The sequence below is a fragment of the Pezoporus occidentalis genome, unplaced genomic scaffold (assembly GCF_034315485.1).
Source record: "Pezoporus occidentalis ecotype Australia unplaced genomic scaffold, CSIRO_AGI_Poc_V1 ctg56, whole genome shotgun sequence".
Lineage (NCBI taxonomy): Eukaryota > Metazoa > Chordata > Aves > Psittaciformes > Psittacidae > Pezoporus > Pezoporus occidentalis.
Window position 1 is genome coordinate 1,073,042 of NW_026915899.1, and position 13,175 is coordinate 1,086,216.

Consider the following 13,175-nt stretch of genomic DNA (forward strand, 5'->3'; position numbering starts at 1 on the left):
CAAGTTCATCCAACTACAGTGCAATACTCAGTTCTCCTCAGTTCTGAAAATGCCTCCAGCCTTCTGCATCAAAATTAAAAAGTAAAACCATACAGCTGAAACGTAGAAGAAAGGGATTATTTAAAGTACTAACCAAGCCCTGTGTTAGCATTTCCTTAAGATTTTTGTGATTTGACAAGCAGCTATTAGTTGCCCCATTAGCCACAAGGAGCAGAGAAGAAAAAGTTATTTATTATAATCAAATAATACAAATGCAAGGTGCTTTTTTTTTTCTTCTTAGGGGGGAATGCAAATTTTAGAGGACTTGAAATACCTTGACCTATTTAGGACTTGAATACTTGATAATTTTGAAGACAGCAGTTGTTGTGCCTGTGTGAGATCAATCACAGAGATTTCTGCCTGAAGTACAAGGTTGCTGTTAATATTGCTAGTAGTTAAAGAATGCTTTATCTGGTCAGTTATGCACCATGAAAGTCTACAGAAGTTTATCATCCCTTTCTAAGAATGAAATTAATTTTAAGCCTTCTTCTCTTGTGAATTTTGTATACATCTGAACACACTCCACTGTATTGATGTAGAATAAATGGCAAAATTGGAGTTTATAGCTGTAGTCTGAACACCCATACTGTTCTAATATATATAAATTGCTAAAGATGGGAGTTAGCTGTTTAACTCCCAGCATTGTTCTAGAATATGGGAGGGGGGTTGGAACTAGATGATTTTAAGGTCCTTTCCAACCCTGTTCTATGATTCTATGATTATAAGCCATTTGAATATGGAAAAATCCTCATCCCCAGTTTAAGGCTATTAGATAGATTCCTTCCCTGTGGTGTATGATGACATGAACTCCATGGCGGTACAGAATCATTTACTTAACAAAGTTGCTTGATTGTATACTTTAAGCTTACAAGGGTGTTATGACAACCAGTAAAAACCCGCCACACAAATATTCCTCTACAGGTTACTCAGTCACCATTTTTTGTAACCATTTCCTTGGTTACTGTTTCTAGCTGATCTGTACTTTAGATGCAGCAATCTATGTTGTTGCTTAAGCAATCATGGCTCTTGCAGACTGTTTCTTTTTAGGACTACATAGGGGTTAAGTACAAGATAATCTTCTGCTCCCAGAACTTCCTGTTTGAAGCAGTCTATGAGGAGCAAACATTATTTTTCTCCTTGGTCCGTTTACGCCGGCACTTTGTGGCTAGCCTCGCATATGCAGCTGCATTGTGTTCTTAAGATGGTCCTGAACACTTCCCCTGTATATGTTAGTTACAATGTCACCTGGTACTTAGTCCTTTTCTAATTTTCAAATTTGAGTCTATTTTCTAATTTTCAAATTTTTTAAAGTTTTTCTTCAAGTAAGATAAGATACAAAGTTTTGTTTCATTTTTTAGGTCCTTTGCCTCCTGCAGCTGGTCCAGCTCTTTGTCCAGGGTGTTAAGCCACCCTACACAACAATGCCATATTCTTGTAATATCTCTACTTTCTTATAACTTTTACCCTGCTGCAGCAATATGTCACACAGCCCATACAATACCATTTTCTCTGTTCCTTACCAGTAAGTTGATTCTTAGGTCTCTGTCTTGGGTTAATGCAGTGTGTGATGATGTTATACAAGCCATATAAGCTGTCATACAAGACAAACTAGAACGAAACAAATTCAAACTTTGCCTTTGCTTCAGCAGAGAATTAGCGAGATTTCTGTCCTCAAACCAGCTGCTAAGACACAGGTGTTTTGTATTTCTACTTCTGAATACCTTGTGACCTTACTGGTGGGAGAAAAACTTATTTCTTATAGCTATAATGTCTTAAGGTTCATGAGGTTTTTTTCCCAAAGCAGCCAGACATTATATATATTGTCTGTCATATTTATCATATGGTAGAATAGGCATCCTTAGATCAACAACCCAGACTTGTACAGCTTCAGTAGAATACCTTCCAGAAGTGGCAGAATGCACTCAATAGGAGAAGGGAGGTCTCACAGGTGCTTGCAGGAGGCTTCTCTCTGTTCCTCAGATCTCACTCCAGGTCGGTGGGGAACATGCACCAGTTGCAGTGGAAATGCACAGCAGTCACTGTAGAGTGAATCTGAGATTTTACAAAGCCCCTGAATTGAAAAAGCGGAGTCTCTGGCAGCAGGGATGTGCAAATATGGTCCTACCAGTATGAGGCTAAGCTGCTGGGAGAGCAGCTTACAGCGCTAGTAAGAGGTAAGCAGCTCAGAAATGGGAACTGCTCTGGAATTAAAGGACAGAAAGTATGTAATAACATTTTAACAGCTTAAATAAAGTATCATGGCTGTAGGCCAATAGCTAAAATGTAATAACCAGGACATACTAAGAGGTTATGTTTTGTCTATACTTCTGATTAAATATGTTTATGAAAACATGTTAGAAATACTTCTTAAAACCCAAGCTGTTTCCACTGTGTAGACTGGATAGAAATAGCTGGCTGTATCACTGTGTCACTCTCCAATACTTGTTATGCATAAAAAATTATTTGGGATATAACCTTTCATCCAGACATTGCTTGGCGGCAGCTAGGAAAATGTTAATACACTGGCTCCATCCCCAGGCCACAGACCTGTGAAATTTTCGTGTAAACAATTTCAGATTGTGAGCAGCTGCAAACAGTTCTGCTCAAAACTGCTTATGCAAGAACTTCCTACCCCGTGTCAGCTCCAATGGATTAAAGTAACAAAGAACGACTGTTAACGGCATTTAATCTGTCTCATTTTGATGGAAATTAATCGGGACAGCATTCCCAAAAGCAAGTAGTTGTGTCGAGAGGGCTGGTGATGCCAGGCTAGGCAAGTAACCTCTTCCACCTGCAGCACATCAGGATCTGTTAGGACAGCTGGCAGTCAAGTAAGCTGCTGGGTGGGCCCTGGCCTGTGCTAACTTCTGATTGCACAGAACACTGGATATGAATGACACGTGGAACTGCCAGATGTGACATGCAGCAGTGTGAGCAGCTGGTAAAAGCTGCAGATAGCTCTGGGAGGCATGGCTGGATTTCAGCAGAGGTTAAGGACTAATTAGACAACAACTGAACAACAGAAACTGACCTCCTATCTACTGGAGTAGTTTTGTGGGTCCATTCAGAACTAGAAACTCACAGGGCCAAGAGTGCCCGGTAACTGTATCAGTACCTCAGTAACGGCACATGAGGCCAAGACTGCCCAAATAATGGTATCAGAAATACTGAGTGTGGGTACAGATACAGCAGACCTAGGAATAACAATGAAAAGTGATTAGGGAAGGGTTATACAGGGGCAAAGAACAGGAGTTCCAAAGGTAGCAAAAGAGATGGTCAAGAAATGAGAAAATAGGTAACAAGCTATGGAAATAATGTGCTTAGAGCCTCGCTGTGCTGCTGAAAATCACCACACAGGACAGTGGGATAGAACAGGATTTTCTGAATTAATACTGGTTTATTCATGAGGTCCAAACATGCCTGTTTGACAGCATTGGAGACTGCTGTTTGGTTGTTACTTATGGTGTCTTTATGCGTATGGGACTCATTTTCCTGGAGAAAACAGATTTATGGGATCTTAATACATTATAATATTGTAATACGGGGGGGGGGGGGAATGGACAGACAGGCATACACAGTACTTCAGTTGAACTTCAGAAATAACAAGCTGAGCTGAAGTCCCTGATCGAATAAGCTCAAGTCACTGAGCAGTGGGATGATTGCAGCAAGACACCAGAGTAAAACGCTTACAACCATTCCCTCAGTGTGAAAACCGTATTTAACTTTTCTCAACGTGGGGATCCCTGCATTTTCCAACAGAGGCGTGGTCCTCAATAAAGTCAGTCAGACTCGGTCATTGGTCCATGTCTTGCTTCGGGCCCTACCAGAGCGCGGGCAGCCGGGGGTCAGCCCCCCGAGGACGGCCTTCGGGGCGACGGGCAAACAACTCGCCAGCACCTTCCTCAGGTAGGAGGTGGCCCCCTCCGCCCCGCCCCGGGCCGTGGCCCTCGCCTCGCCCCGCCCAGCCCTGCCTCTCGGGGCGCTGTGTCACTCAGTCCCGGTCCGACCCACATCCTCCGGGCACTGCTTCCGCCCGACAGCGCGGGCGGGAAGGTCCAGCCCACTCTTTGGTAGCCCCGGCCCGCTCGGCTGGGGGAGGCTCCGCTTCCCGCCGCTTAGCGATTCGTCTGCGTCAGGCTCAGCCGGGCGCCGGCGCTGAGGTGGTTGCGAAGTCCGGGCTGCCGTGAGGGGGAACGGTATGGGCCTGGGGCGGGCCAGACCTTGCCTCCGCGGCTCTGCAGGGGGGAACGGGCGCGGTGGGAGGGAGCCGTCGGCCTGCAGCACAGGCGGGACTGCAGTCTCTTCGCGCGGGGCTGCGCCGGCGACGGTGGTGGTAGCAATGAGAATCCCAGCTCCCTGGCAGGCGGAGGAGCTCTGCCGCGGGGGCTGTTTCAGGACGGGCAGTCGGTGCAGGGACGGGCACACACCCGCACAGCCTGCGGCTAAGTTAGATTGAGATGTTTCCCTTTGAAACTCCTGGCCCAGCGCGAGGCAGCTGGGGCGCGGAGGAGCTGCCGGCGGCCGGGTGTCAGATGCCGCCTGAGCCGCCTCTTCATCCGCAGGCCTCGGGACCATGACTTTCCAGTGGACGGCAGTTGCCACCTTCCTGTACGGTGAAATAGGAGTGATCCTGGTGCTGTGCCTGCCGTTTATTTCTCCTCTGAGGTAGGACTTAAGTGTGATGGCAACCCCAGCTCTGTCTTCTCATCGGCTTGGGTCTGTTTTACGCTTTTGTTGTTATAAACACGGAGCTTTGTTGCGTCTTAAACTAGTTGTGACCTGAGCTGAAAGAATACTGTTTGAGACTTGAGTATCTGGAGTCTCAAGCGCCATAAGCCTCTTTTGAAGAGTGTTGTTTGTTTTTTATACACTGCTGATTCATCCCAACAGCAGCCAGGGTGCCCAGCATGAGCCCCATTGCTTGCATCAGCAAGTGGGACCTCTTTGGGGTTTTTGGAGCAGCCAGCATACAGGACATCTGGCTTCCCTTGCTGTGAGCTCAGCAAGAAATGAGGGTACAGCGAGGCTTTTCTAGGAGTTGTTTGTCAAGTTTGTGAGGAGCAGCTCTGCAGCCTTGTGGTATATGCTAGGCAGTGTGGTTGCTGAAGAGATAAGAGACATCTGATATTCAAAGCTATCCGCATAGCGTGTGTAAGGGCTGTAGGAAACCTGTTATCACTTTTTTTAAAAAATGTGGACTTCAGCTTGATGCAAAAGCTTCAGAAATACTGAAATAAAGGCCTCTGTGAGTTTTTATGTAGCTTAATAAGATAACATCTGTGGAACATGACACAAACACCAAGAAAAATAATCATTCTTGTAAAATAAATGCTCTTAGTAAGGGAAAGAAACAAGATGTGTTAATTACTCTTATCGTATAAAAGGCCTGGCTTACTGTGTTACCTTGTTTCCTGTAAGTAGCTCTTCAAATTTGGTAATGTTACTTTTATTTCTGTATGGGAAATAAAGCTAGCCTCTCTGCAAGAAGCAAGAGAAATGATTATGATTTCTTTCCAGAAGATTATTAAGTCTTAAAAAACAAACAAAACCACAAAAAAAAATGAAACCTTAAAGCTTTTTTTTTCAAAAAAAAAAAATCCACTTTGTGTTGTGTAAAAACCATTATACCGTTGCTTTCTGCATTTTTAAACTTAAATTCATATTAGGATGAAAAACGTAGCTTTTACTGTAATACCTTCAGGAACAAAACCTGGAACAAAGCCTTGCTGTGTAGAGAGTCTGAATTTAACTGCGTAAATGTGTAGTAGAGTCTAAATGATTGGATCCTCCACAGCCAATACCAATGATTAGTCATGTTTCCTCAACTTTAGAATTTGAAACTGTTCTAAATTCTAAACTAACCTTTAGTTTTTACAAACTGGCTTGGAAAGGCCTCAGCATTTCAACATAGCTTATTGAGTTCTGGTATTTTCTGTTGTTTCCTAATCAAAAGTGCAACTGTATGTAAAAAGCAAGAAGTATTTTGGGAGTTGTAATCATCAGATTATTAATGGCTTATGTGAGGCAACAAGCCGCAAGAATTTCTGCAGGCTGATGACACATGCAGAGTATATTGGGAATATTGGCTTCACTTGTGATATAAACAGGGCTTGAATCTAATCTATGTCTGTGAAAAGCAAATTCATAACCTGAAGTGTACCAAAATCTATTCAAACACTAAACATGGTGCTTGTAATTATATACAAAGGATAGATTTTTGTGCTTGGTTTATAGCATTCAGCTCTTTGAACAGTGGTTTCTGAAAGAGAGAAATCCTTTGTGGCATGTGCAATTATCTTCTTAATAAAACTGTTGCAGGAAACTTGTGTGGTTACAGATTAGATTTGGCTGCTCTGACAGTGCCAGAGGACAACAGTTCTTAGTGATCTGGAAGCTGGTTCTGTCAGTGGCAGAAACATGCACTATTAAAGACAGACATGAAGCTGCTGTTCTCTGAAGTTTTGATTTATTTGTTTGTCAGTCTTCAAACAGATTGTTTGCCTCCTTTGTGCCTGCACATTTTTTGAGTGTTAAACTCAGTTCTGAATTTGCTAACGAGCTTTTACGTTCCTGGGGAATAAGTAAATTGACAATAGAAAGATGCAAGTAAGCAAAAAGACAGAACTGTAGTGCCAGATGCAGCACATCTTTAGTTGTGGCCACTATTGTAATTTGGAAGATTACATCTATGTGTCTTCTGTCACCAAAAGGAAATGGGAGTGTTAGTAAAATGAATGCCCACACTTGAGGAAAAATAAGTGTAAAAATGTAACATAGGAAGACTTTGCGTTAAAGATTTTCTGTTTTAGCCTGAATATAGCTTGGCTCTGTAGTTGGCCTAAGATTATACCTTAGAAGATCACTTCTTAAGTGGAGATTGGTATGAAACTTGGAGAATTACATGTTTGAAGAGTTAGCAGGTTAGCTTTCTTTGAGTTGTAGCTTAGCTTAATTGAAGTATGCTTTTTTGTTGACACAAACCATGGCTGTCTGCTATAAAGAATTCAGATGATACCAAAAGATTTAAATGGGGTTTTTGAGCATACAGTGCTAAACACTTTCTGGTGCAGAACCAGAAGGAAACATTGGAGATGATGCAATGGTCTAATGTAAGTTCACAGTAGGTTAGAAACTGCTTTGTTGAAGGATGAATTTTAACAGTCTCTGAAAATGTAAATACTCTTAACAAAAGTTGGAAATTTTACCTAAAATAATCAGATGGTGACTAGCAGGTGTGTGTTTTACCCCCAGTGGCATAATTAGGTATTACTTCACTTGTACAGTAGCAGTGGTTCTAACCTGCAGCAAAGGACAAGCGGGTGTTCTGTTGGTGTCTCTGTGAGTTTCAGTTCATTTGAGCACATCACATGCTTTTTTTGTACTCTCAAGTGTGAATTTTTGCAGACCTCTCCATGCAAAAATATTGAATAGGCAGTTGTGTAAACAACAACAAAATGGTCTTTACCACCAGTGGGCCTCTGAAGTTGCTTCTCTAGCCAACAAATGTATGCTCTTGAAAGAGGTTTTAACCCTTGACAAAACATAAACATGAGTTGTCCTTTTGTTATCATTTGCAAGATAGAATGTAATAATAATCTGTGTAACTTTCTAATTATGCAGACTCATCAGTGTAAAAAAAATAAGCTTTCTGAAGAAGGATGGTAGAGATTATCTTAATTTGTGAAGGGTTTTTATTTTGTTTGGCAACAAGGGGTGTAAGTGGATAGAAATAAATTGTTGGAATGGGTTTTATATCTTTACCCCACCCCTGAATTTATTGTACTGAGTTTGTGTTCAGGACTGAACACAAAGTAAGCTAGCCAAAGTAAAAGCTAAAATAAAACACACCTGGAGAGTACCTGCTCTCATGCAAGAAGTTTTCAAGTTGAGCCAACTGTCTTTGCTTGTATTGACAACAAACAAAAAGGAGACAAGCAAGTTGGATTGTTGGAAAAGTTATGTATACCTAAATTATGTTGCAATTAAAGCAGCTTTTTAGAGACCTTACGTAAGTCTCGTATCAATAATAAAGCTCTGTTCTGTGAGGTTGTTATGCCTTTTTTTCTAATGCTTAATTCTTGAATAACACAATGCTATTTTACAGATGGCAGAAGATTTTTACGATTTCTCTATGGAGCAAAGTGGCAGTTTTTTGGAACAAGATGTTCCTTACAATAATAGTTTTACTGATCGTCTTGTTTCTTGGTAAGTGTTCAATAATTTCTTAATGGAGGGTGAGGGAAATGGTATATGGAGTCCATTGCAGTAGATTAATTGAAAGAGTTGTACTCTAAATCATCTGATTTGTTTCATAGCTCTGCAGTAGAATGGAGGAGGAGAGGGCTTACACTGCGTAATGTTCGGAGTCCAAATGCAATAGTAATGTAGTAGTGACTGAGGAGGGAAAATGGGGCTTGGTCTAGGTTGCTGCTTGGTTTCCCTTTCTCACACAAGTACATGAACTTGAAATGTTTGAGAACCAGAATTGGCTGAGCTGTGCAGTATGCAGTAGATGGCACTCTTTCTCTTGGTTGCTATTGAAATAGAACACCAGAGAAATATATCAAAGCCCTGGGCTATTTGACTACTTTTGCTTAGCACAGCTACAAAACAGCTGTTGACTACATTTGTTACAAGTAGATGATGAAGCCTATCAAGTAGGAGTAAAGCTTTAGTGGATCTGGAGCTTGAATGATGACCATATGCTGTAAGAACTGATGATGTGTCATGAAATGTATATTTTTGTTGATGTATAAGAAGAGATTTTAGGTATTGTTTGCCTTAATTGTGTATATGATGGCTACATTTATAGGTTGTAATAGGAACTTATAAATGGGTTTTGGTTTTATATGGATGTAAGTCCTAATTATTTTGTCCTTTCAAAAATGTTGGCAGTGTATTGGCCCTTCTGCAGAACTATCGGGAGTACATGACAGGTGAAAGGAAACTGAGAGATGGATGAAAGGCAGATGAAAGAAAGCTGAGGTGTAGGTTATCCCCTTTTTAATGTTCGTGTTCAACACTGTTACTATAGTATTCCTATTTGGATGGATGTTAGAAATAATTTTTTCCCTCTGTGATTCAAGCATAGGCACTTCTGTCATTACTAAAATACATGCCTATCTAAATTCCGTATGAGGTAAGTACTTCAGAAGGCATCTGTTCTTTTTCCTTTCTGTTTTTTCACTGTTTGTCCACTGACTGGATTTTAATTCAATTATCAACAGTAACGTTTTGAGACTGCAGGGTCTCTGGTAACATTTGTAGAGTATGTTGCTTTGGCCTGATCCCTGGTGGCTGGGTGCAAGTGTTGGAAATGACTGTTAAAGCATGGTTTGGGAAAGGGTTTAGCATTATCTGTGGAAATGTCTTATATTGCTATAGTCGTTTATTAAGAACTATCTTTAAAATGTATGGGTAACATAAGTGATGTTATTATTTGTCTTGCGCCTGTTTGCCGAGCAGAAAGTCCAAATATGTATTTCCAGTACTATGTCTTTATCATACCCACAGATGCAAATAAGAACAAATTGTTTTTGTTTGCAGATGCTGTTAGGGAAGTCAAGAAGTACTCAGCAGTTCATGTGAATGAAAAGGCTGCAAATGTCAATTCCAGTGTCTTTGATCATATTCAGATGAAACTCTTCCGATCCCAAAGAAACCTCTATCTCTCAGGTTTTTCCTTGTTTCTTTGGCTGTAAGTATAGCATTTTTCTGATTTCTACATAGTATGTTTCTTAAAGAAACTATTGCACAAAGTAATGCAACTATAAAAAATGATTGGAAGATAAGTTTCAAGAGATTAAAGAATTAAGTGTGAGCAGATTGGCTATGAGGCATGTAAGCGCAGGGAAAATGATATTTACAAATGTTTAAAGATTGGAAGAATATGTGAGCAACACATGGAAAGAAACATTTTGAATGCTTGAGAAAACATGTATTTTGCAGAAGTTTGTTTTGATCGTGGAAAACTGGGATAAAAACCCCTCAAACTAAAAAGTGTTTAACTAATCTTAATGTGTTGCGAGTTAGGAAGCAAAGCTTGAGTCTGACTTAAACCACTTTGTCTAAAGCTTGAAGTTAGGAACTGCAGGATAATGTTGCAGCTTCTGAGGAAAGTTTCAGATATTATTTCAGATCAAGTGCTTTCTGACAGCTGCTTGCTACGATATCATGATCTTAATTGCAGTATCCCTTTCAGGATGTTTAAATACAGCTAATAAAACAGGGTAACAGAAAGGATAGCTCTGTATCAGGCAGCAAGAGCAGTCAGGGCTACCTGTGAATCTTCACAATAGCCACCACAGCCTGCAGTTCTCAGTTGGGCAAGGAGCCCATGAACTAATTGGGCACTATTCGCTCACTAATGTGAATGAATGGAAACAGACATTTGGCCCAGTTAGAATTAAACTTGGCTAGGGATTTGAAAGATAACAGGAAGGGATTCTGTAGTTACATTGCAAATAAAAGACAGACTCGGGACAACGTGGCCCCCTCTGGAAGCTATCAGGAGAACTGGCTACCCTGGATTTGGAAAAGGCTGGGGTTCTTAATGACTTCTTTGCCTCTCTCTTCACTGGCAAATGCTCTGACCACACCACCCAAGTCTTGGAAGGCAGATGCAGGGACTGTGAGAATGAAGACCCTAGGCCCACTGTAGGAGAGGATCTGTTTCGAGACCATCTTAAGAACTTGAATGTGCACAAGTCCATGGGACCTGATGAAATCCATCCGCAGGTCCTGAAGCAGCTGGCAAATGAAGTTGCTAAGCCACTGTCCATCACATTTGAAAAATCATGGCAGTCAGGTGAAGTTCCTGACAACTGGAAAAAGGGAAATATAGCCCCCATTTTCAAGAAGGGGAAAATAGATGACCAAGGGAACTACAGACCAGTCAGTCTCATCTCTGTGCCTGGCAAAATCTCAGAGTAGATTCTCCTGGAAGGCATGCTTAGGCACATGAAAAACAACAAGGTGCTTGGTGACTTCTGCAAGGCGTTCGACACTGTCCCACATGACATCCTTGTCTCTAAATAGGAGAGACATCAATTTGATAGGTGGACCACTCGGTGGATAAAGAACTGGCTGGATGGCTGCACGCAAAGAGTTATAGTCAATGTCCGGCTGGAGACCAGTAACGAGTGGTGTCCCTCAGGGATCGGTGTTGGGACCGGTCTTGTTCAACATCTTTGTTGCTGACATGGGCAGTGGGATTGAGTGCACCCTCAGCAAGTTTGCCGATGACACTAAGTTGTGTGGTTCGGTTGATACACTGGAGAGAAGGAACGCCATCCAGAGGGACCTTAACACGCTTGTGAGGTGGGCTGATGCCAACCTCATGAAGTTTAACCATGCCAAGTGCAAGGTCCTACACCTGGGTTGGAGCAATCCCAGGCACAGCTACAGGTTGGGCAGAGAAGAGATTCAGAGCAGCCCTGTGGCTAAGGACTTGGGGGTGTTTGTCGATGAGAAACTGAACATGAGCCGGCTTTAGGTGTGCGCTTGCAGCCCAGAAAGACAACTGTATCCTGGGCTGCATCAAAAGGAGTGTGAGCAGCAGGTTGAAGGAGGCAATCCTGCCCCTCTACTCTGCTCTCATGAGACCTCACTTGGAGTATTGTGTGCAGTTCTGGTGTCCTCAACATAAAAAGGACATGGAACTGTTGGAACAAGTGCAGAGGAGGGCCACGAGGATGATCAGGGGACTGGAGCACCTCCCGTATGAAGACAGGCTGAGAAAGTTGAGGCTGTTCAGCCTGGAGAAGAGAAGGCTGTGTGGAGACCTCATAGCAGCCTTCCAGTATCTGGAGAGGGCCTACAAGGATGCTGGGAAGGGACTCTTCATTAGGGACTGTAGTGATAGGACAAGGGGCAATGGGTTAAAACTGAAACAGGGAAAGTTTAGATTGTGTATAAGGAAGAATTTCTTTACTGTTAGTAAGGAAAGTGTCAAGAAAAAATTCATATAAAACTTAAGCAGGGAAACTTTCAAAAAACAAAGGTGTTTGTGGCTTTGCACAACAGTGATAGGAATGCATCATGTTCTCTGGCTTCCTTCAGAATGGTTAAGTAAATATGCACAAATCTGTTTGTGATCTCTGCTCGAAAAGAGGAATAGCTGGATTGTGTCCTACACAGGAGTTGGAAGCTGGTCCCCCAGGATCCTACTCTCATTTGGCTTTCAAGGAAGAAAACTTGTCAGGTGGCCATAATAGAAATGTTTTTTTTTAGTGTTTTGGTTTTTTTTTTTGGATAAAATCTCTGCTCCAGAAGGCTTAAGCCCTTTATTGGATACTAGCCTTTCACCAAGATTTAGAAGAAACAAATATTCGTATATTAATGGCTATACCAAAGGACTTTTCTTAGTAGAGCTATTTTGCTTTTCCATCCAAAAGTATAATATCTGTCAGAGAAAAGGGGGAAGAGTGTTCCTTCGGTTGCTTTATTCTATACTGCTACTATAATTGCCCAGCCAAGTTGAAACAACATGTAGATGTGAGTGGGTACTTGGATACCTATAGTTCATTCTTTTGGTCAATTTTGGTTCATTTTAGCGTATCAGCCAATAGGAGAATTCCAGAAGTGAGAGAAGGAGTTTTCCAAAATGGAGGAGGCTGGAAGCTTGTCATTCTGGCAACACAACAAAAGCTGTTTTCTCTGTGTGGTTCAGCAGTTGCAGAACCCTGCATACAGACAAGAAAAATTGCCTCCTATCATTTGGAGGTATTGGGACCAGCTGAGACTTCATCCACCGAACTGTTTGGACAGAGGAGTGTCATGGTTACCAGAGACTGTTTACTGGGTAGGACAGAGGCACCTGTCTGCTAATCTGACTTGATGTCCTGGAGAGCCTGCCAAGTTTTGTCTGGCCCTTACCCCGTGCTGAACCAGAGAGGGATAAGAAGGACTGAAAACAAAAGGGAAGCTAAAGAAAACATGGTCCCCTGCTCACTGAGGCAGGGGACCAAAGGACAAAGGGTATGGAGAAGAGTGAGACATAGAGTGTCTCATTACCAACCTTACATTATGTTGTTTCTTGTTAGTAAGGTCTGCTGTTTGACCTGCCAATTCTCTGAGCGTTCTAGGAGAGTTGGTGGGGTATGCAACGTTACCCACAGTAGCAGAAGATGCAGCTA

General features: G+C 42.1%; 1 protein-coding gene across 1 annotated transcript in view; it reads left to right on the forward strand.

Moving 5' to 3' along the window:
* DUS4L (dihydrouridine synthase 4 like) overlaps window positions 1-13,175 on the forward strand; it is a 38,688-nt gene that overhangs the window by 9,052 nt on the left and 16,461 nt on the right. Inside the window, exons 6-8 of the mRNA XM_062638293.1 lie at window positions 4,602-4,704; window positions 8,144-8,244; window positions 9,586-9,736. Coding sequence (XP_062494277.1) covers window positions 4,602-4,704; window positions 8,144-8,244; window positions 9,586-9,736 — 355 coding nt within the window. The remainder of the gene's footprint in view (window positions 1-4,601; window positions 4,705-8,143; window positions 8,245-9,585; window positions 9,737-13,175) is intronic.